Source organism: Truncatella angustata (genome assembly GCF_020726525.1).
Source record: "Truncatella angustata strain MPI-SDFR-AT-0073 chromosome Unknown BKA67scaffold_9, whole genome shotgun sequence".
Classification (NCBI taxonomy): domain Eukaryota; kingdom Fungi; phylum Ascomycota; class Sordariomycetes; order Amphisphaeriales; family Sporocadaceae; genus Truncatella; species Truncatella angustata.
Genome location: NW_025763389.1, coordinates 1,916,701 through 1,939,489, shown reverse-complemented (window position 1 = coordinate 1,939,489; position 22,789 = coordinate 1,916,701). Strand labels below are relative to the sequence as shown.

General features: G+C 50.5%; 9 protein-coding genes across 9 annotated transcripts; 3 read left to right on the top strand and 6 right to left on the bottom strand.

Moving 5' to 3' along the window:
* The first annotated feature begins 107 nt into the window (after nucleotides 1-107).
* BKA67DRAFT_426512 (uncharacterized protein) lies at nucleotides 108-1,452 on the top strand. The gene is made up of 4 exons (XM_046096843.1): nucleotides 108-400; nucleotides 460-761; nucleotides 814-925; nucleotides 985-1,452. Exons 1-4 carry the CDS (start codon nucleotides 215-217, stop codon nucleotides 1,120-1,122), a joined length of 738 nt encoding a protein of 245 aa, XP_045953625.1. The 5' UTR covers nucleotides 108-214; the 3' UTR covers nucleotides 1,123-1,452.
* Nucleotides 1,131-2,166, bottom strand: BKA67DRAFT_426490 (uncharacterized protein). Its single transcript, XM_046096841.1, has 5 exons — nucleotides 1,832-2,166; nucleotides 1,614-1,774; nucleotides 1,505-1,562; nucleotides 1,406-1,453; nucleotides 1,131-1,347 (listed from the first exon to the last, which is right to left on the bottom strand). The coding sequence occupies exons 1-5, from the start codon at nucleotides 1,973-1,975 to the stop codon at nucleotides 1,222-1,224; spliced, it is 537 nt and encodes a 178-aa protein (XP_045953624.1). The 5' UTR covers nucleotides 1,976-2,166; the 3' UTR covers nucleotides 1,131-1,221.
* Nucleotides 2,167-2,753: 587 nt separating this feature from the next.
* Nucleotides 2,754-3,874, bottom strand: BKA67DRAFT_581687 (Rpp20 subunit of nuclear RNase MRP and P-domain-containing protein). Its single transcript, XM_046103935.1, has 2 exons — nucleotides 3,536-3,874; nucleotides 2,754-3,476 (listed from the first exon to the last, which is right to left on the bottom strand). Exons 1-2 carry the CDS (start codon nucleotides 3,603-3,605, stop codon nucleotides 2,986-2,988), a joined length of 561 nt encoding a protein of 186 aa, XP_045953623.1. The 5' UTR covers nucleotides 3,606-3,874; the 3' UTR covers nucleotides 2,754-2,985.
* Nucleotides 3,875-4,003: 129 nt separating this feature from the next.
* BKA67DRAFT_581685 (RAVE subunit 2/Rogdi) lies at nucleotides 4,004-5,711 on the top strand. The gene is made up of 2 exons (XM_046103934.1): nucleotides 4,004-4,215; nucleotides 4,373-5,711. The coding sequence occupies exons 1-2, from the start codon at nucleotides 4,150-4,152 to the stop codon at nucleotides 5,321-5,323; spliced, it is 1,017 nt and encodes a 338-aa protein (XP_045953622.1). The 5' UTR covers nucleotides 4,004-4,149; the 3' UTR covers nucleotides 5,324-5,711.
* Nucleotides 5,712-12,338: 6,627 nt separating this feature from the next.
* On the bottom strand, nucleotides 12,339-13,742 carry BKA67DRAFT_581681 (uncharacterized protein). Its single transcript, XM_046103933.1, has one exon. It carries the CDS (start codon nucleotides 13,368-13,370, stop codon nucleotides 12,678-12,680), a length of 693 nt encoding a protein of 230 aa, XP_045953621.1. The 5' UTR covers nucleotides 13,371-13,742; the 3' UTR covers nucleotides 12,339-12,677.
* Nucleotides 13,743-14,233: 491 nt separating this feature from the next.
* BKA67DRAFT_581679 (uncharacterized protein) lies at nucleotides 14,234-16,103 on the bottom strand. The gene is made up of 2 exons (XM_046103932.1): nucleotides 15,429-16,103; nucleotides 14,234-15,350 (listed from the first exon to the last, which is right to left on the bottom strand). Exons 1-2 carry the CDS (start codon nucleotides 15,616-15,618, stop codon nucleotides 14,554-14,556), a joined length of 987 nt encoding a protein of 328 aa, XP_045953620.1. The 5' UTR covers nucleotides 15,619-16,103; the 3' UTR covers nucleotides 14,234-14,553.
* A 317-nt stretch (nucleotides 16,104-16,420) lies between these two features.
* Nucleotides 16,421-17,053, top strand: BKA67DRAFT_581675 (ATP synthase subunit J). Its single transcript, XM_046103931.1, has 4 exons — nucleotides 16,421-16,579; nucleotides 16,641-16,670; nucleotides 16,739-16,789; nucleotides 16,853-17,053. Exons 1-4 carry the CDS (start codon nucleotides 16,531-16,533, stop codon nucleotides 16,909-16,911), a joined length of 189 nt encoding a protein of 62 aa, XP_045953619.1. The 5' UTR covers nucleotides 16,421-16,530; the 3' UTR covers nucleotides 16,912-17,053.
* A 1,090-nt stretch (nucleotides 17,054-18,143) lies between these two features.
* BKA67DRAFT_540560 (serine hydrolase FSH) lies at nucleotides 18,144-19,195 on the bottom strand (the record flags this gene model as incomplete). Its single annotated transcript, XM_046100792.1, has 2 exons — nucleotides 18,144-18,877; nucleotides 19,111-19,195. The coding sequence occupies 2 exons, from the start codon at nucleotides 19,193-19,195 to the stop codon at nucleotides 18,144-18,146; spliced, it is 819 nt and encodes a 272-aa protein (XP_045953618.1).
* A 214-nt stretch (nucleotides 19,196-19,409) lies between these two features.
* BKA67DRAFT_581670 (PCI domain-containing protein) lies at nucleotides 19,410-21,893 on the bottom strand. Its single transcript, XM_046103930.1, has 4 exons — nucleotides 21,326-21,893; nucleotides 21,200-21,256; nucleotides 20,413-21,132; nucleotides 19,410-20,353 (listed from the first exon to the last, which is right to left on the bottom strand). Exons 1-4 carry the CDS (start codon nucleotides 21,407-21,409, stop codon nucleotides 19,727-19,729), a joined length of 1,488 nt encoding a protein of 495 aa, XP_045953617.1. The 5' UTR covers nucleotides 21,410-21,893; the 3' UTR covers nucleotides 19,410-19,726.
* Between the last annotated feature and the right edge of the window lie 896 nt (nucleotides 21,894-22,789).

The window sequence follows — 22,789 nt, the reverse complement described above, 5'->3', positions numbered from 1 at the left end:
GCAGTCTTGACCTGCCTTTGAATCCGAAATGGTTGCCATCACGTGATTTGTCATGATCGCCTATCAATTCGCATGAGTCACTCAACGTGGTTATAGTACCCGTGGATGTTACTTCGCTCACAGTACCAAAATCCTGCCCAAAGCCTTATGTCGTCCTCTTTCTTTCATTGCTTACTTGCTGAGATCTTGAATTAAGTGTACTTACACCAGTACTATGTCTTTACAACATGGCAATACCGCAGTTTCGCAACGTTCAATCCTGCTCATACCATGGGATCCTGATTCGACAGCCCATGTAGAGCGTATGAGACAGCAGCGGATAGCATGCGGGTGGAAAGTTGAGAAGATTGCGGACTGGCAGAAATTCCAGCGAGCCGGCAAACTCATTTTTTACTGGATAGTAAGTGACACGGCTCGCACCCTGTTTTCATATATCACAAGAGCGTTGACGGCATCTAGGTCCTGGCAGCCTCGTATCCGAACAGAGACGCTTTGATCGGGGGCCACCTGGAAAGGTACCCCGATGAAGTAGAGCAGCTTCAGGACACTTGTCGGTCTGTACTTGGCAATGAGCGTACCCCTGACTCATCGAAATTCCACCCAGTCGGGCACATCTGCCTTGACGGATGTGTTGAGAATCACGAGAACAACAGGTTAATGATATCCCCCGCCAACGGCATCTACACGATCGCTGCATTCTATGTCTCAACCGCGCTCCAAGGTACCGGAATTGGAGGTTTAACGGTGTCGACTCTCGAAAGGTACGCCGATTTGCAGCTAATTAACTATCGGGATCTCACATTTGGTTTCCAGAATCGCGGCAGAGCAGTACGGCGCGAAGGTATTCACTCTCGATACACTTTCCAATGAGGACACGGACCCCAACAGCCCTCGTATGATCGCTCTTGGTCGTGAAAGACCGAAGGTGAGGGGAGGCCCTTTACAGGAAAAAACTTCGTCGTTTATGTGGGCTCACTTCTATAGGTACCCGTTCTTGACTGGTACGCACGCCGAGGCTATGTTATCTATGAGACGGTGAAGGATGGAGTTGAAAATACAGACTCTACAGGGAAGAAGTGGTACTCGACTCTGCTGTATATGAAGAAAGATATTAGCAAATGAAGCGCGCAGAGACGATGCACCATAGTCACCATGGCTCAAGACCGAGTTTCATATTGGAGCCTGTCTCATATTATCGTACCTCGATTCAAAGACCCTAAATTAAGCATCCTTCTTTTGCCCATATTCATCATACATCAAGAAGTGTACCTTGAAAGGGGCTGACCCCACAAGAGTGTACGTGGGAGTCGCGATCAAACGATATCCTTGCGCGAGATAGAATGGTAACTAGAGAGAATACTTCAGCATAGTTCACCCGTCAAGGTTGTCTGTGGCTTTCACTCACGATGTACTCATGAATTCGGACGTGGAGTGGCCTCCCCGCTTCTCGTGCCTGGCAGTGTCAGAGGCGGCGCAAAAGTGCGTAGACTTCCGATTGACTTACAATCTTTCGCGTAAAATCATCTAGTACGCTGCCAATGCCCTTTCTCTGATGTGCTGGACTAGAGCTCGATGAGCCTCCCATCCATGTGACTACTGTCTGACAAACTTACTCGACGGCAATGATTGAAGTGGTGTAATACTCACTCGGAGTCAACCCGAGTTCTTCGTTCGTGCGGTTCGTCTTCTCGCCCCATTCTTTGATGCGAGCCATGTACTGCTCCTCCCCCGAGAGTTCAAGGAAGCGGTCCCAGTCATCATTGTCATCAAGTCTCTGCGAATTTGCCGGTCAGCTTAAGACATTGATCTGGAATTCTCTGACGAATCTCACAAAATCCGATACGTAGGGCAGTCGTGATTTGCCCGGCTCAAAAAAAGCCCTGAACCCGCGCCATTCTCCGTCTTCTCTGACACCGATCAATTTGCCGGACATGGCGACTCGGTTCAGGTGTGAGGACCAGAACCGCTCGTGCATCTCCACGTTTGAGTCATAAGGCGCGGCGCCGAAGAAGATGGTCAAGGCCGGCGTTGCAGCTCCAACCCGCGAGAGGAATTAGTATGTTAAATTCCACACGACACGTTTTAGAAGCTTCCGCTCACGGGCATGCGCGAAGGCTTTGGCCATCCAGACGGCGGCTTTTCGGGACTCCTCGCGAGGGAGCCCGGTGCCGGTCAGCTCGACCATCTCGCATTTCGATGTTTCCGCCGTCATGATGTGTCGTTGGCCCGGAGTGCTACGTAATCGCACCTCTCTATACGGAGAAATGAGGACTTTTGTCTGGCTTTTTCCCTCCTCGGAGTTTATCAGTGACCGTCGTGAAGTGCCGTAAGCACTACGGCATTACAAAACGTCCGATATGGGTCGAGGGTCGACTAATCGCCGTGCTCTACCTTGCTGCGAAAAGCTTCCGAGAGATACTTCCGTACTCGGGACTTGGAAATATCTCCCTATTTGCGCATTGCTACAGGTCAAATCGCTCCGCCAGGCTGTGCTGGTCCGTATGGTATCGTTCGAGACGGTTTTGTGGGCCGCCTCGGTTGTATCAGTAACTTGTCATTCTATGGTAATCAAGAACGGAACAACAGCATGACGTCGAGAGATACTCGGTCGAGGACTGCATATCAGTGCTGTTGCGATTGGCTTATAGGTGAAAATGTGCGCTTTGTTATGCACTTCTATAAGTTGGTGGAATGTTTGTCGATAGAGACGAGTAGACCAACTGCTGAAACATGGTAGGTGATCATCTGGAATACATAATTGCAGGCAGACAGCTATTGCTTAGAGATGTTGTAGCATGGACTTTGTACACTTCGAGTTCCAATCATCCTATTGACATGAAATTTTGATCAATCCTGCAATAGTCAATTTCATGCATTTCGACGCGGTGGATTTATGAATGGGTATCATGCGAGCAGAAGGCTCAACCTATAACGCCAAAAGATGCAAACCTAGATCCCCCGACCTTGATAACAGGCCCCGAACCTTCATTTCAACTTGATGACCGCCTCCAAGCAGCTAACCATCCTCTCTCTCTCACCGACGCCTATCCCTAGACCGTTCTCCTCCTCCTCTTCCGGCATGATCTCGTCGACGGCCCCTAGACTGCCAGTCCGCAACTGAACCTCGACGTCACCCTGTCCCTGGAAGAAGGCAGCAACGTTGACCACCTTCTCGATGGCCTTGCCGGCGCCGATGACCACGACCTGGCGCGCATCGTCTAGCGAGATGCCGTCCTCCGGGCCCTTCTGCAGCGCCTGTATCCGTCTGTCCAGCGGTAGCAGGCCATTCTTGCTGGCAACGGTGTTGGTGAGGGACTGCGGATAGGCCGAGGAGGCGGCACGGAGGGACTTGTCGAGCTGCTTGCGGACGCGCGTGGTGATGGAGCGGAAGGGCGAGCGGCCGTTGACGTAGATGCGGTGCGCGGAGTGGGTGGACGGGTCGCGTCGGGGCAGAGCGCCGCGCTGGACTGTCTGGCCTTTGTGATGTGTCAGGGCCGGGACGCGAGAGTGAGCATTGTGGGCGAGAGAGGTCTACCTTTTGGTACGGGGGGCAGTTTCTTGGGCTGTTGCTTGGACAGAGCTGGCTTTGCTTTGGAGGATGCCATGACGGGGGCGCGCGTTGTGAGAGGGCTGCTTATGATATGCTCCTAGTGAAGAGCATCAAAGCATTTCCAGATGTGTAGGGCGATCGGAGGTGTCACATGGAGACCTAAGGCATGTGGATGGTCTTCGGGGCTACCAGGAATACCTAATAGTGGTTCATTGGAGTTGTAATGTGCTGCAGGGCTGCATGTTGGAAGCTACCGAACCGCAGCAGAACCACCAAAATCCAAAATCTTGGAGGAGCGTGGGGCGGACCGTGGGGTAGATGGCGGGGGCAATTCCGCTCAAGGTCTACCGGAGACGGTAGCTGGTCGCACTAAATCCTAACCTTAGTGGCTCGAGGTACCTACAACTTGACTCATTCCGGCTGCCTACAGAGTACCTGCGTGCCCTGTAACCCGGCTGTTGTTCCCCGCCATCTGACGTATCATCTTCAACTTGACTACTCTAACCTTTAGTTAATCTTGACAGCATCCAAGGCAGCCTTGCAAACAACAATTATGAACTCGTGATATCTGGGTGCCTGATGGCAGCTCGTCAATCACCATGTCTGTTGAGATCTGGCCTCCCATCACGCCTGAGCAGCTTAAAATCGAGGAGGATGCCACTCTCGTAAGTCTTGCCAAATCACTCACCAACAATGCCTCAACTGCTTGCCCCTACGCTGCCCATGACACTCTTGCCTCTGGACGACGAAGACAAGGACTGGCTGGTTGTGCGCACATATCCAAGACAATCCAGAGAGCTAATCCCAATCCCCTGTACCCAGGCCCGCGAGCTCACTTGGCTGCTGTCCGAACTCCAGTCAACACTCAAGACCCTGAAATCCTCTCTCGAGGAGACGTACGCCCTCCTCGCCCCCATAGATCCTGGCAGCACACTCGTTGTCAGCACACCCCGACATGAAGCCGTCAAGGGCCATGTCACTCGTGTCGGCACCCGCCTGGTCAAGGGCACAATCCACCTGCGCCTGAAGACCATCCCACACCAAGGCCTCACACTGGATGCTTCCAACCCCATCCATATACCAGAGCTCATCACATTGAACACCCTTCTGACACAGTCCGTCGATATTCTGTCTTTCATCGTCTCCGAGTCCACCAACGGGAGAAGCGATCCCAAATTTCTCTCCTCTCAGCTCCGACTTCTCTCCGAATACCTCGCCGAGTCTCTTTCCCTCATCAAGGGGCCGCAACTTACAGAGCAGAGTCCCGAGGTTGATACATTGTGGACGAGCTCATCAGTCCCACCTTCCTGCTTCACACCACCTCTACCCCCAAACTTGAGCTTCTACATCACACTTCAGGACGCCTCCCTGGTCTTATACATCCGAGCTCTCGAGTCGGCTGACGCCCCCGTCAACTTCGGCACCAAGTTTGCTCTTGCCATTGGGACAGCTCGACGACTCGAGCACGACGAAGCCGATCGTGTTTTTGCCTACTGTCCCGAGGGCGCAGACGAACAACCGCCAATCACCGCTTCCGGCTCTATTCGGGGCAACCTCCACCGCACACGCAGTGGCGGAAGGGGCGGCGGAATGGGCAAGGGAAGAGGTACAGAAACGCAGGTCTATGTTCGCGAAAAAGTCAGAGTGGAGAGCGCCGATCCCAGTCTCATGAGTCTCAGCGCCAAACTAGGTGCCCTTGGCCATACGCTTCTCCTCGCGAGGCGCAACTTGGCGGTTGTTATTGGAGAGGATTTGCCAGAAATCGGGGTCTAGAATATCCCTGCTCTGGATGACATAAATGAGACCTGTCATGTGCCGCTTGACGGTCATGGGATCAAACCCGCACGAATACACGGGTATATCTTATTCCGAGGGCAAATTGATGGTGTAGCTGATGAGAAAGGACGGAGGACTGCCCTGACTCACGAAGCCACAGCAGAGGTTATATGCTGTCTGCCTAGTGTGCGATACGCGCGATAGTACTTTGGTGAAGGTCGCTGCACATCCCCCTACGCAGTAGGTATATGTTAGGGCCCTTGGGGAAATTGACGGGATAATCCACGTGGAATATGTGTTGTAGTACATACGTATAGCTTGGGCAAGTTAATGAACATATCACAAGCCAACTTACCCATCCCTGTCGAATAAAACGTAGAACCACTGTCCTTTTATGCACCTCAGGAACAACGTAGGTAAGCCCAAGCATAAATAACATCAACGTCACGAGTGCCTTCATTCGTTCATTTCTGATGTGCTTCCTCCAGGTACCAGCGGTTGACTTCACGCTCGATTCCTGGAGCGCTGTAGCTTACGTAGGGCACAAGCCTCGCATAGGAGAGTGAAATGGACTGTTGTAAGCGATGTAACAGAACTTTATACACATTGGTTGATTCAACAACCGGACTCTTTAACGAACATGATCGATGTCACCGCATCACAATTTCCGGAGGCTTTGACCTAGACCTTCGGGAGCCTTACTGAAGCCAACCTCTGCCATTGACCACTCTACTTCTCGCAATAGTAGCAGTTTTCTTCTGCCCGCACTGTTTGCCGACAAACCTGCTCTGTTTGAGCCGAGTATACTTTGTTAACCACATTTTCACAGCCGAACAAATACTACTTCACAAATTCTTAAGGGGACCAATCACCGCAAATTATGCCAATCCTTTATCTTTCAAAGAAGAAAAAAACTACAATGGGCGCGGTGTTGTTACGTTTCAATTCAACTCATCCTGTTTCACTCATATTGTTCCAAAACCCAGCGAGTCTCTCATGGCATGTAGATTTGTAAAAAAGAAAAGAAAAAAAAACAACATACCAAGAGTTGAGATGATTTCTGCAACATTGCCAACTCGTACATCAATCACCAAGCCAGATCGAACTTGAAGAGTCCATTGAGGCAGCCAACTACTTCTGCAATCATCCCAATCACAGGGGGTTGAGGCCCTCAACTTTAGAAGAAGCTAATCCCTACCATCAACAGCATTTCCAAACTAATCACTTATCAATGGAGATTCACACAATCTCGACATCGGGCAATGAATCGGTAATTCGGGAGAATACGGATGGACGAAAGCAAAAACCAATCGCTGCCTAGACCTTCCTTACAGTTCACATGCCCAGTTCCTCCAACAGTACTTTCTGGACAAGCCGCTGATGTCGAAAGGCATCGTTTCCTTAACATACTCATCCGTGGGCAATTTGACAACAACCCCTTTCCGTACTCTGCTGCCCGTGCCCGCGGAGACATCAACACTATCAGGAGGTTCATGCAAGACATGGTAAAAATTTTCTTGGTTTGTTTTCGAGACCCATCAAGACAACGTGGCCTCGTACATTATTTAGGTAATCATGTGGCCTTTATTGTTCAAGCAGCATGTTTTATGGGCGTTGTTGATTGCACACATGAAGTTGTAGGCGTTTCAAGGCTGCCCAACCAAGAAGCTTTCACTTGCTTCCCTGGTAAAATCACTGGCTACAACTTTTTGTAGATCTCCTGTTTACTTCTATTGTACTGTCAGTCGCAAAATCGCGCTTCCTACTCTTACACAATAGCAGTAATGCCCGATTATCCCATGCTTGCGTGAAGTTTCCACAACCATGCGTCTCTGAACAAGATCGCAAGGGCGATACGAGTAATTTATGTTTCACACCAAGCGAAATACCTTACGAACTGTGACGACCATTACGATGAAGACAAGACCAAACACATGAGGGCTGGATAACCTTGAATAACAGCCGCCGGTCGGTCAACAGGGTTCTTGTACACATTCTAAGAGTAAACTCTCCAAGTCCTCGATAAACTCTCAATATTGGGCCTATACCCGGGAAGTCACACACACTGGTGGAAACTGGCACATCGAGGGTATGCTCAACAAACGCGTCGTCTCCAGGCCATATGTTGCTCATGTGAATTTTGCCACAGTTGATTCTCTCTCTCATTCCATTAATCGGGACAACTCTTACAAACTTTCAGTGACATAGCATGAGTTGCGGTCATGGGTCGGTTTAAGTACTTGCTCTATCTCTCATTAAATAAATGTCACCAAAAGTAATATCACGCAATCAAAAGATTCACACGGGTTCATCTGACAATTCAAGTTTGACTATCCACATCTTGGAAGCACTAAAGGACAAACATGTCGAAAATGCAGCAGGGAAATCCATATCAGCACATGATGATGTGGGTACATGAGACGGTGTCGCCTTGAACCCGGGCCTTGGTTCTATTGAAATACTTGATCCCATGAAGGTCTTGTCATTTAAGGGCTTTGGCTGATCCACTTGGAACTCTACCTGAAAGGCACATATTTTAACCTCAGACTCACACATCAAACTTCACTTCCACTTCTTATCTGATCATTTTGCTTACAGGTTTGAGCAGATACCTATCAAACATATGTTGTGATGTCCGATCATGTGAACATCCACCTTCACACAAGCCATTGCGTAACCATATACATGTATCACACTGTCGACAAATTCAAGTCATAAATTCTTCCGGGATCGTACTAGATAAGTCCAAGATCAAATAACCGTACACTGCATTAGGCAATAAAGGCAATGAAGTGTGTGTAAGTAATTTAGATATAAAGATAAGGAGACTCGCATCGAGCCAGTCCTTGATATGGGCATGCTGAAAGTCTAGCAAGAAAATAACAATATAAGTTGCGCAAAGCCGTATCGAACTTAGGAAGTAACAATTCCGAAATATTACCGCGGCCAAAATAAAAACATAAAAGTTCCCCCAAACCATCGGTTTAGCTAATAACGCGTATCATTTCATTGATAAACTGTCCCCGACTTTCACAGTTCTAAAACCAAAACTCCTACGGACCTTGACTTCTATAGCAATCCCATCTGTACAACGAGATATGAAACACATAACGAGGGTAATAATTACGAAAGACCGTCTTGAAAATCTTAAGAAGAATGAAACGAAGTAGCATTGATACTTTTCGTTTCAACAGTCCAGATTATTTATTGGAATTGTCATATATTAGTGATGGGTCCAGTAACAATTGAGAACAGTGTCTGGCATGTCCTAAGGGAAGTCAACGAACGCGAGCGAATGACACATATCAGTTGTGAGTGTAATGCCCAAATTTGCCCTATGTATGCGAGTGGTTTGGTTCAGTAAAATTTGAACAGATTCATCTCACAATGGAGAAAGGTTCAGCCTCTGTTCTCGCCATCAAACCGTGGGAAGCAAAGGGTTTCATCATTCAACAATGTCCATACATGACCGAGCCGGCACGGGTTTTTATGACTATCGAAGTCCGTCTAGTCACGCTGCTGCGACACGAAACCATTGTACAAAGTGTAGCATGCGCCTTAGGGACATCAATGCTTTACGGAGACATGGAAGCAACACGCGCGATAGCGTTATGGCACGTGAATGATCAGACTGCAAGAAATATTTCCCAGAACACCGATATGTCGCAATTGTAAAGTATACCAACTTATTTCACCGCTGAGGAAGTCGGAACTGGCAAAAGATCACGAATCTTATTAGATGAAGATGGACAAGCGTCCTAATCAAAGTCTCCGTCTGCGGCAGCCTCATCAGTAGAGTCTCAGCTCACGCCCAACCTCCACAGCCCTGCATACATACTTGGTACATGGAACGAGGGGTGGGAGCAAAATCAGGATAAATTGACCGAGTGCGACTTCAGGAACCTGATCGGTATCACCTCGGGCCGGGGAGTGGCTTCATTAGACATCTCAAACTCTGTCTTCGACGTCGTCATCCACGGAGTCTTCACCACCCTCAGAACTAGCGCGGCTCTTTTCATTTCTTTGGAAGAAAGCAGGACTGACGTACTTGGCTCGTGCCATGAATGACATGGACGAAACCCGCCCGTTCCTGGTGCTGATTATTGTTTATGATCTCCTGAAACAGAAGCCCTCCCTTAAATCTTAAGTTATAAGACTATATGCCGAGGTCTGGAAAACAGCATGCTGCACGAAAGTCGACAAAAGAATCAGACAAAGGGAAAAACAAAAGGCAGAGTGTTTATTTTGGTGTCATTAGGAGCATAAAATGTCATCCAGGAACAGCAGGAGAATAAGAAATTGCCAGAAGATACCGTTATTTGTTGAGATGTATAGTACCGTTTACCTGGGATTGTTCAATGCATGACACTTTATGTTCGGGAAGTTATATATCAAAGGCCACTGTGACAAAGAGGTACATAGTTTTAAGGGTCCGCAGGGTCCATGCTAGTGTGAACTTAAAATGGCTAAGTTGACTGACATGACGGAACGGGAGTGCCCACGAGACTTGGCCTGGCGCCGTTTAAGCTCGTGTGTAATTTTATAGCCTTTGACATTGGGTAGTGGGTCTGAGGGAAATGATCATATTCGAGGCTTGCGCGGATGTTTCAAGTTTTATCTGGATTACAGGCGCATCGATTTCGTACGAAGAGACACGTTGTCTAAGCCAGATTACTGAATGCGCCGATCTGTATGTGATATTCCTCTTGACTACCCCATTCAGTAGGAAAATTCACCGGTGTATGCATCCAAGCTTCAAAGCAATGGTAGGACTGTTGGGAGATCTCTCAAAGTAAATATATCCATCGAACCTTATCTGCGGTGTTTCGTTTGGATATCGCCAAAGCCTCGTCTCACCCCTTATCAACCGACCACCATGACTTCAATGGCATCATGGTCAACATGATAATTGAGACAGTGGGTAAAAAAACAAGATGCTGACGAGAAGGCCGAGTGGTTGTGTATTTAGATCCTGCATGGGCCGCAATCAAGGGGGTTGAATTACAGAATTCATACCAACCATACTGTTTATTCTTCCCGGTCTGAGAATCAACCACTGATAACAGAATCAAAATGAAGTTGATGTTATTTGTTACCGCCATCTCCACGGTTCACAGCCTGGCAGTTCCTGTGTCTCAACCTCTCTCGAGCTCAGTCTTTAATCTTCCTCTATGTTCTATCCAATGCGTCGAGGATGCCGCCTTTGCCGGCGGCCTTTGCGGCATCTTCGACATCTCATGTTTTTGTGATCGTCTTCCGGCCGTCCTCGCCGATGCATCGTCTTGCCTCCAACAAAGATGTGGTCAAGAAATTACAACATGTATGATACAATGCGGTGATAAAAGTTCAATCTCCAATTTGCTGACCAGGACAAAGCCCAAGTATTCCCTATTACCCAGTCTATCTGCAACATCCTTGGCGGCGAGTTCGCGAGTATTTCGGCAAGCCTTACGTCTTTCAGCTTTTTGCAGCTATCTTCAAGTTCTGCTAGGTTTTTGAGCACGTCTCCGATTGAGTTTCCTAGTACAAGTCTAAGTCCTTCGTCGGCTATTAGCTCCATAAGGTCACTGATTCCGAGTTCTGCTCAACCATCTTCTACAAGCCCAACAAGGTCTTTGAGCCCGGCTTCGTCTCCGCTGCCAAGGAAAAGATCAAGCCTAATTTCGGCTGTAAACCCGACCACGTACCCAGGCGCATATTTCGTTCAATTGCCGACTATAATACCAAGTCAATCATCGGTAACTGGATCTACGGGGTCACTGACTTCAAGTTCTGCCCAATTACCAACCATAAGCTCTAACATTGCCTCGAGCTCAGTGTTGTCTCCACCGCCAAGTTCAAGCTCTGTTCGGTCTTCAAGTACAGGGTCTGATCTGTTGTCAAGCACGAGTTCCACTGGGTCAGCGAGTACAAGCTCCTCTGGTCCATCAAGTACAAGTTCCATTATTCCATCGAGCTCGACTACCACCGGTTTGGATTCAAGCTCTGCCCGATCAACCGCAATCTCGCCAACCCTCACCTCTCTGAGTCTGACCTTACCTACCATCTCACCAACGCTGTCAAGCCAAATAGTTGATCCTACGATAATCAGCGGTCTTCCGACTAGCCTCACCTCGCTGGATTTGACTTTACCTACTGTTTCACCAACGCTTTCCAGTCAAATAAGCAGTCTTCCCATTAGCCTTACCTCGCTGAGTCTAACCTCACCTACCATCTCACCAACGCTTTCAAGCCAAATAATCGATCCTACAATAATAAGTGGTCTTCCGACTAGCCTCACCTCGCTGAATCTGACTTTATCTACCATTGCATCAACGCTGCCCAGTCAAATAAGCAGTCTTCCGATCAGCCTTACCTCTCCAAGTCTGACCTTACCCACCACCTTACCAACGTTCTCAAGCCAATTAGTCGATCCTACGATAATCAGCGGTCTTCCGACTAGCCTCGCCTCTACAAGTCTTACTTTAGTCTCACCTACCATTTCACCAACGCTCTCAAGCCAAATAGTCGATCCTACCATAATCAGTGGTCTTCCGACTAGCTTGACCTCCTTGAACCTAACTTTATCTACTATTGCACCAACCATTTCACCGACGCTGTCAAGCCAAATAATCGATCCTACGATAATCAGCGGTCTTCCAACTAGCTTCAACTCCTTGAACCTAACTTTATCTACTATTTCACCAACACTTTCAAGTCAAATAAGCAGTGTTCCTATTGTCTCGCTGAGTCTAACCTCACCAACCATTTCACCGACGTCCTCGAGCCAAATAGTCGATCCTACTATAATCAGCGGTCTTCCAACTAGCTTCAACTCCTTGAACCTAACTTTATCTACTATTTCACCAACGCTTTCAAGTCAATTGAGTAGTCTAACCTTACCTACCACCTCACCAACGCTGTCAAGCCAAATAGTTGATCCTACCATAATCAGCGGTCTTCCAACTAGCCTCACCTCGCCGAATCTGACCTTATCTACCATTGCACCAACGATTTCAAGTCAAATAAGCAGTCTAACCTTACCTACCACCTCACCGACGCTCTCAAGCCAAATAGTCGATCCTACCATAATCAGTGGTCTTCCGACTAGCTTGACCTCCTTGAATCTAACTTTATCTACTATTGCACCAACCGTTTCACCGACACTGTCAAGCCAAATAGTCGATCCTACCATAATCAGTGGTCTTCCGACTAGCTTGACCTCCTTGAATCTAACTTTATCTACTATTGCACCAACCGTTTCACCGACGCTGTCAAGCCAAATAGTTGATCCTACGATAATAAGTGGTCTTCCGACTAGCCTCACCTCGCCGAATCTGACCTTATCTACCATTGTACCAACGATTTCAAGTCAAATAAGCAGTCTAACCTTACCTACCAACTCACCGACGCTTTCAAGCCAAATAATCGATCCTACGATAATCAGTGGTCTTCCGACTAGCCTCAACTCGCCGAATCTGACTTTATCTACCATTTTGCCAACGCTTTCAAGCCAAATAAGCAGTCTTTCGACAATCAGCGGTCTTCCGACTACTCTTACCTCGCTGAATCTGACTTTACCGACCACCTCACCGACGCTCTCAAGCCAAATAATCGATCCTACGATAATCAGTGGTCTTCCGACTAGCCTATCCGTGCCATCTTCAATCTTCAGCACTTCTCTTCCACCCATCCTAAACACCACTTTGTCGACCCGAGTCCTACCGACCCTGACACAGTCCACCCTAAGCTCACTCACTCCGTCAGCTTTGAACACGACACTTCCCACCATCACCGTCCCCAGTGGGTATTTCAACATCAATCCAGTACCAGCCCTGACTGGGACCCCGACGTCTACCAACCTGACGCTCTCCACAACTCTGGCTTCCCTGAACACAGCATTGCCCACCACGGCGATCCCTACTCCCACGCCGCCGCGCGTCAGCAGCTCTTCTCTGCCGACTCTAAACACGACATTACCCAGCACAACCCTCCTGCCCACCACCCTCAGCAGCCTGGTTGGGCCGGGGCTCCTGAGCACGACGAGGACGGCCATCCCCACCATCAACCTTTCCACGACCGTTGCCGCTCCGTTCCTGAACGCCAGCAGCAACAGCGTTCCGAGGCCTACTCTGTAGAGGGCACGAACGCCGGCACGGCGCTGTGGCCCAGGACCCGGATCTCCGAGGACAAGTCTCCCCCGCCCCGCACCCCTCGAGCCCTTTATCGCGTCCCGTCACCGGCAGGGCCGCGTAGGCGTGGGTGTATCTGCCAGTGCCGGTCTCTCGCCGTGCATCTGACATACTTGAAGGAGGGGGTTGGGGGATCGTCTGGGTTGATATCGATTTCCCTATTTTGCCTTTGATCTTTCTCTACTTTTTTTTCTCTCTCTCTCTCTCTTTCTCTCTAACTCCATCTCTCTCTCTCTCTCTCTCTCTCGTGTCTCGGTGGATATGAAAAGGATCAACATCGGGACCGGTGTTTCGCGGAAGGGGATCTTGGTAGAGTTTGGGAGGGGGAGGGATTATGATGTTTCATGACGGCCACGAGATGATTTTAGACACTAAAAGAAAACCCCCCTCCGAAAAAAAAAAAAGAATATTCGCTTCACAAAACTAATGCCTCCGGCAAGTTATTTCCAAGTGTTGATGGAAGAGGATACTGACATTGCGGATCTGTACGTGACGGCGGATGTGGTCAAATGAATATTCGTCCTTGTTGAATCAAGTTACGGTAAGATGCCTCTCTTTCCGCAATCCTTCGGGGTATGTTATTGATATTAAAATCATCTATATATCTAACAGGTGAAGTACTAAAATGCTTTTTGTGGTTTAAAAGTGATTGAGCAAAAAGTTCACAATATTTTTGAGAATGCTTTTATATGTGTATACATGGAGTCACAAAGAGATTGCCCAATACATAACATACTTAACTCAGAACCCTTTTCATTATAAAATAGTAGGACCAAAATTAATTATCTTAGTTATTAAACACGGTGCTAAATCCGTTCTTATTCCAAGTTTCTCGTACCGATTATGCGATACAGTAGAGCTAAATCAAGCCGCATCGAGGTCGGGAGCACATTCACTCATGTATACCTAGCGATATAGCACGATACAAAAGGGTAGGCGGCAGCGTCCCGACGACGCCGATGACTGGTGACAAGATACAAGAGCCCTGATTGCTGATTTCATTCCAATAAGCCATTCCGATATTCTCAAACTAACACAAAAAGACCGCTTGGTACCTCATGCCACGGGCGACCATGGCATAGGGGTCAGAATCCTCGATTTCATGCTCTGAATCAAAGGTACTGTCTTGTGCACCGTATCAGCCCAACCCTCCTGCCTCCAGCTCTGCTCACGTCTGGTCTTGCGCTCCTCGAGGTTGGCGAACTGCCAAAGATGGTGAACTGTATTGAGATCACCAATCTGGACGAACCAAGCTCCCACGCCCTCCATGACCTCACGTCGCGCCTGCAGGCCCTTGCGCCAGTACGTCTCCCAGTCGAGCAAGTTGCCGGGGTGTAGGGTGTAGGATCTCAGCTCAAAGACACCGCCCAGCTGTCGAGGGGCAGTGGTGGGCCAGAAGCTGAACTCCTGCATGATGGAGGTGTTCTTGCTCTTGATGAGAGACCTAAGCTTCCTGTCGAACTCGGGAAACTCGGGGTGTCGCGAGATTGAGTGCAAAGAGTGGTGGTAGCCCTGGTATCGCTCGTACTCCCAGATGTGGACAAAGGTGTCGCAATCACCAACATCGGTTCGCCAGCTACCGACGAGGTGAACCTTATTTTCCTCGAGGGATGCCATCTTGGGGTACCACTTGCCGACAAGGTCAACGTACTCGTCGACCTTGTCGGGCTGGACCTGATGGAAGACGATCGAGTGGACGTATTTGCCTCGAGCAAGAACAGCAGAGAAGGAAGCTTCGAGCTGGGCATCCATCTCGCGGCCCTCCTTGGTGCCGTAGATGAGGTTGGTCAACAGGCCTTCGGGCCGGTGGGGCTCGCTCTTGGCGGCCTTCTCGCGAGCTTCGGCTTTCTGTCCTGAAAGCAGATAAATGGTGAGTCAAGGTCTCAGGACATGCTGAGAGCCATGCTCCAAGGGAAATGGGGAAGACGTACTCTCTTCCTTCTCTCTCCGCAGCTGAGCCAAGTGCACGCGGAATTCCTTCTGCTTGGCGTTGAACGACTCGACCTGGTCGAGTGTGATGTCTGACATGGAGGGGACCTTCTGCTGGGCAGCGGTGGCACTGAAAGCTCGCAATGAGCGTGGTGCAGCGATGGCGGCTCGGGCGAAGCTTCGGGACAGCATGGTGCCGGTGGAGTGGACGGTGGGCAGTGGTGGGAATTTGGGTGTGGGCGTGGCTCAATTGAAGGAGAGAGCTTGACTGCGTTGTTTACCGAAATCCCAGCTCTGGAGGATTTGGAATCGATGGCGATGTAAGTCTACGAGGGGAGTGAATCACCGCGGCTGCACAAAATGGCGGCTCGGCAACCAGAACAAAGAGATAGAGAGGTAGGGTGGGACGAGATGCCGTATTGTATCGTACGAGGAGACAGGATGCAATCAAATGTGCAACAAGAGGGAGGGAGAGTAACTGGTCATGTGTTTCCCCCGCACTTTTTGTTTGGTGTTGATTGAGCTGTGGTGGATGGGGAGGAGAGAAGCCAAAGACCCGAAGTCGTGCGTATAGAGACAGCAAGCAGATGGATAGATACTAAGCTCCTCCGCATTCAGTGTGGTGCTGTAATTCCGGGGAGCTCACAGCCAGCTCCAGGTGCTGTGGTGTTGCGGAGAGCTAGGGGGGCAGGGGGAGGCTTGTGGGCTTGTGGGGGTGTCTAAGGCCTAAGGGGGCTTAGCCACGCTGGGGCCTATTGGAATGGCATGCTGCTTCCGGACCCCAGAAGTGATGTCATTTATATGGGCTATGCATCTCAGCACAGTCTTGCAGCTAAGAGGGCTAATTCGAGTCGACGATCATCTTGCACGTACCCGAGTTTGTCGCCCTCAAGCGCTCCAGAATTCTAGCCTCAGTTCCAAGGCAGGCACATTTGCATTCCGGGACTAGTCTCGGCTAGCGCCAATCAAAGCTCTTGTGCAAAGGGACAAAGACCATCGCGGCTTTTCACGCATCTTCCGAACGACAACGCCTTCAATTGCATCGCCAATCACCCATACCAATCTCATCCACCCCTCGAGAAACAACACAACCCCGCCTTCACAATGTCTTGGTTCGGTGTCACTCCTCTCAAGAAGTTCCCTGCGCCCGTTCGTACGTCAATTGCTGCCCCTCCGACCACCTGGAGAACCCCCGGTCACTAACTGGAATGCAGTGCGGCCCATGGCTCCTTTCTTCGCTGCCGGTACGACGACATCCTCCAACCCGCACTTGGCCCCTCTCGGGGACTGCGAAAGCTGACATGCAGCACAGGCCTGGTTATCATCTACGGTGTCAACGCCGCCCAGAACTCCATGATGGCCTGTATGTCCTGAACCGCCTACTTACCGCCGCATGGGAATTGCTACTGACAAGAACCCGACGCAGCCGACGAGTGGAAGAACGACCCCCGCAACCCCAACGCCGGCAAGAAGCCTGCTCACTAAGCCTGGGCCTGGCGGTGGAATGATCGATTTGAAGGATGGCGAAACTCATTGGCCGACGCACCATGCATTATAGAGACCCCGAACCGACCGAGGCCCATCTGTATCATAGAGGCAGCTTCGTGAATTGAAAGTTGCAACAACATCCGCCGACTCATCCGCACAGTCTGCATGCTTGCCCCGAGGCGCAATGGCCTAAGGCTGTTCCCCTGCGGCTACGCGAACTACTTGTGTCGTGGAGACTACATCATGTCGTGAATTGTCGAGTGATTTCGAAACGCGACAACTTGTCGACATCGTGGCTGGTATTTTTGGGATATTCTATCGCGGATATGTAATCGCCAAACCAATGACGTGAGCCATGTCTTTGCTGATGCCCAGAGCTACGTCGAACCAGGGATTCGAGCCTACTTCTCCATCGCCAAGTGGTGTTTCGCTCGACCAAAAATGTCATGACTCTGGGCCAAGCCCGACCATGATGATATCTCTATCAGTCTTTGCGAACATGTGCTACATGGTTCAGAGCCGCCATTGGCGCCTGACAAAATCCCAGCTGATGTGTCTAGCTGTGTTGCTATTGCTCAAATTTCCACATTCGGAACCAGTAACAATATTGTCCCCTCCCCCGAATATACTTGTGCGGCGGCACACCCTTCAATCGGAAACGACATGTCCCATGCCATGTTAACGCAGAGGAAACCAATTCATCCAAATGTTCCGTCCTAGCGCCGACAATTCTAACATTGGAAATTCTTAGCTAGGCACAACTGGATTTGAAGAAATCCAGAGGTATTGGACAACTACCGTGATCAGAGAAAACTCTAACAAGAACTGTATCAAGGAAAATATTGCCATCTTGTTGGGGCCAGGTCTATTCAAGGACATTGTCGTGCGCCTCATAATGTCTCAGTTATCCGTAGCCCCCTCTGGACATTGTGAGCACAGAAATCCACTCCCGGTCTCCAGGCTGTGATATCGTGACATTACCAGTACAATTCTCCGAGCTATGTGTCTAGCACCATATCTGCTAGTTCTAGTAAGCCTTCTGAAGTCATCACTGGCTCTCATCGAAAGAGCGGCTTTCGTTTTGGCCCACATGGATGTTTGACCGTCTAAAAAGAAAAATGACGCAAGCTCCATAACTTCATGGAGCCAATCCCTTCCAAACATGTCTATCTAGGAAACTTGACCACCGAGCACCCCTTCATGTTCTATATGCGAATCATGGCCAGACTTCACAGCTTCTCCCCCGTCTCCTTCTCCTTCTCCAAAACCTCCCTCAGCCAGCCGACCAGCGCCATGGTCCACTCCTTACTGACGGGCACATAGTGGCCGCCGGGGTGCACAAACGTCCGCGTCCGGTCCTCCCTGCAGCTCTCGATCAGGGCCCTGCTCCTGCCCTCCTCGACCACGGTATCGAGGGCGCCGACGAAGTGCAGGCTCGGGGTCTGGATGGCGCCCTCGTACAGCCACCGCAGGCCCTCGTCCCTGGCCACGAACCCGGAGTAGACGACGGCGAACCGGAGCCCGCCGGCGTTGGCCTCCCTCAGCTCCCGCACCCACGACGCGTCCTCGCCGTCGCCCTCGGGCGCCGCCCGCCCCGGCTCCAGCGCCCCGGCCACCATCGCCGCCATGGCGCCGCCCTGGCTGAAGCCGAGCACGCCGTCGACGCCGCCGCAGTCGCGCACCGCGCGCGCAACGCTGCGCATGCCCTCGCCCAACCCGCGGTAGGACCCCGTGGCCTCGTCGCGGCGGAACCAGGCCCAGCTGTCGGTCTGCTCCTCGTCCACGTCCTCGGCGGTCTTGCCCTCGGGCGGCTGGAACCCGGGGATGTCCGAGGGCTTCAGGCGGTGCGGGCCCGTCGGGTAGATGAGCTTGGGCTCGAGGTTCAGGGGCGCCAGGGCCTTGGTCAGGAGCTTGTTCAGCGCGCCCGTCTTGGACTTGAAGAGGGGGCCGGACTGGGTGTAGCCTGCAGGCGGTCGTGAGTAAATTTATTTGTAGACATATTTATACATTTTCAGTCTGGGTATGAGCCACACAAATGATCACCTGGGTCAAAGGCTGGGATATGTGGATAGGACATTTGGTGAGATGGGATGATGAGATGAGTTTCGGTGATAAGGGAGAATCACCGACTCAGTCCTGACGCCGAATTGGCAAATGCAACCGCCGTCGGACACCACTGCGTCTCTCGTCACTTACCATGAAGCATGAGTATCTTCAGCTCAGTCTTGCCGTTCGGCTTCGGCGTGCCCTTGGCACTGCCATTTTGGGTAGGTGCGGACATCTGAGAGGTGCAGTAGAGCCTGGCAGGAAAAACGCCTAATCGATGATGCGTGAGTGACAGTAAATGACGACGAGTGTTCAGCCGTAGATTCATCAAGTGCCAGCGACGGTGAATTATAAAAAGGTATTCGGTTATGTCGTGGGAAAGGCGCACTGCGATGAGATGGCTGCTTGCTTCTCGGCCAGCCCGATTTGTAAAGGTGTGGTGATGCCGACTCCACCGAGAAAATCGGCGCTGGCGGCGCTGGCCAGTCGACAACTGAACAGTCCCGGGAACGGACGCTGATTGATCAAAACAATTGCACTCCAAGGATCTACACGAAAGTAGAGCATTGCTCCAAGTTTGCCATATGTTCACATTTCATGAGCGCATGTCGAGATAAACGCGTCCAGCTCTCTATGGCATTATGCCGTCATCTACTGGTAATATACACTCTGCACAATGCTGTGCAGACCTGTATTTCGTCCTCATTACAGCTGGTCTGAGTGGAACCCAGACCAGATCCTCTGATTGAGGCGAGTGCTAATGCCACTATGCCTTGGCCTTCTTGCCTTTCTTTTCCTTGGCCCCCTTGCCTTGAGCACCCGGTTGGATGCGAGCCATCATCTCCTCCTTTGTGATAAGGTGATCAACACGCTCCAGGAGTCCCAGCAGGTCCTTCATGTTGTGACTCCACTCGTTCAGAACGTCATCAACATCTCTAGGCTTGGCGAAGCTCACAACCTGAGCAGGACGGTCGATGCGTGCATGGATGGTCTTGGAACAGACGAGTTCCGAGATGTACTTCTCCGTCTCCTCTGTTGTCAGGTCCAGCAGTTGTGTCAGGCGCTTCATTCCGATACGAGTGTAGTACTTGGCGATGACGCGGACGTTGTGCTCGATGACTCGCTTCCTCAAGTCTTGCCAGCGCTCATGTGCCTTCTCATGGCCGGAAGCACTGGGTGTGCTGTCGAAAATGTCGGTAGAGCAGAGGTGAGGGCCGTAGAGCTTGGCAATCTCCGGCCAGCGCATGAGCTCGTGGACAGTGAAATGCTTCAGTAACCGGGCATCGTCTTCAATCTTCTCGTTGCGGGGATCCCGGAAGACGCGCTGCAACAAATCGTGTTGCTCGTTGTCGTGGGGGGCGAGGATGACAAAGTAGATGATTCTTTGGAGAGTCTGCACGTGCAACGTTAGCCAAAGCTGCCATGGCCTGTCAGCCGTTGGTGGCTACTTACAGGGAGGAGCTTCTTGGGATCCTCCTCTACCGCCTCTGTGTCCAAGACCTGCCTGTAGTGCTTGCAGACATCCAGGTACTTGCCCTCGTGCTTGGCCAAGGTGATCTGCTGCTCGTAGTAACGGAGCTTCAGGTCGGTGACGTCGTCCTCCTTCTCCTCGGGCACCTCTTCACCACGCTTGATCTTGTCCTCTCTCGCCTTCTTCTCCTTCTCTATTTGTTCTGGGGTCTTGTTGGGCTTCCGGGCGAGGAACCTCGTGCTGATCTTGCGGCTGAGGATGTTTGCCTGGGTCCAGTCGTCGTTCTCGATGCATAGTGCGACCTGTGCAAGAATAAATTCTGTCTTCTCCCGCCTATCCATGGAACCAAAGGTCTCGACTTGAAGTTCGCATAGGATATCTGCGGCGGCCTTGAGGTCGCCTTGTTGCTTCTTGATGTCGGAGAGGATCTTGGTGACACGGGCTCGCTCGACTTCGACAAAGATCTTGCCCTCTGTGACGGTGCGTAGAGTCTCGATGACGGTAAGCTTGGTGTCGAGGTTTGGTGTTTCATCAATGAAGATCATGACGGCCTGGACCATCTTGGTGATGGCTTGCTTGAGTTGGCCATGCTTCTTGGAGAGAATCAGTACTTGGTCGTTGAGTAAACTCCAGTTGCCGGCTTCTTTGCATAGCGTGACTATCGCGATGAGGATTCTTGTTGTGGAAGCAAGATCTGATGCCTGTGAGAGCAGAACGAATTAGTTTATCGGGGGGAGCCTGGCGAGGGAAATGCGCAGCTGGTGTTACCTGTCGGGTCTGCTTCTCGAGGACTGTGAGCTTTTCGACAGCGGCGCCGAGGTCGTTCTAGAGAGAGGAAAATATGGTCAGTAGAGCTGCAGGTGATGCGGCATGAGTTGCAAACTTCAAAGGTACCTTGGCCAGCTTCTCAGCCTCGGGGATCTGTTTGTCAGCCTCCTTGGAGAAATCCTTCTCGGGCTTGAAGGCTGCGTCCGCCATGATGAACTATTTTCTCGTAGCCGGTCGGATTCGTACCTGTCAAGCTGGGGAAGGCGCCGGTGATGTTGCGACAGAAAGCGAGAGCGGGCGAGTAGTTGGAGGTGGAGGGAGGAGGTGGAGATTTGCAGATTGGTTGTTTGGGTGTGGTGTTTGACGTTGGCGTTGACGTTGACGTTGCACCTCTCACCTCTCGAGACGGATTGATAGCGGATGATGATGAGCTGCTACTGCCCGCAGTCCGTAGCCCGCAGTCGTGCTGGAATCCGCGAGGCGACGCAAAGCTCAGGCTGCCTACAGACGCACAGCTGGCCCCATGGCCTGTGCGGTCCTGAGCTGAAGCGAGAGGTCTACTAACCTTAGCAAGGTTACTTGCTAAATACTGTTAGTACATGCTGTAAGGCCAGCGTCTAACCTAACTAGGTTGGTCCAGTCCAGCACTAGTCTAGTGCAAGCCGCCCACACGTACACACCCTTCCCCCTGACAACATGAGTGAGCCCTTTGCTCAGCACGTCACATGGAGAGAGATAGCTGGCAAACCAGTAACAAGCGAGGTTTTCTGGCTTGCATGTCTGTTCCTCTGCAATGGGTGATGTGACGAGAGACTATTCATCTTGTCTTTACAGTTATTCCTCCTCATTCCTTGTCCTGTACTTGGCAACTGCCAATTGACCTTGCTGGATAAGTATATTGATTCAACATTCAAGCCAAGCCTTGACAGCGAACAGCCAAAAACCTGGATGGATCATCAAACTGCTATCCATCCAGATATCTTTTTTGTCTGACATTCTCAAGGCAATTGTGTCGTTTCATTGTATATTGAGGGATCTTCTGCATTGGTGAGCCATTTTCTTTCTCTGGGCTGTCGTTGACTTTCCTGCAAATAGCTTATCGCCGCAGCACATCGCCAGCATGCAGTCATGGCTGCGGAAGACCAGACAAATGTGACAAATCGTCAAATTCAATAACGCTACCTAGTTCTTCGTAGGCAAGTAGAAGAGAAGTTTTCAACGAAATCAGTACTGCCATTCATCGATCGTCCCAAACCATGCCGGGAAGGTGCACTGTCTTTTAATCCAACGCCAGAGATCCCTTTTGTTCCCCCTGAGAGAGACCAGGAGAATAATGCATACATGGCATCCTTTGATGTATATCTGCAAACCATTCCATCAAAATAAAAAAAAATTTAACAAACAGGTCCTTTGCGTTGACGGCAAAAAGAAAAGAAAAAGAACCCCCCACCCCCAAGAATAGCATTTTTCGTTTTCATCGAGTGAGGCACAAACCCTTGCATCACTGATGTGCTGAAGACAACAAGCACAAGGAAGCCATGCTCTTGTCGAGGAAACCCTCGTACGTGCAAGACAGCACCACCGGCGTCA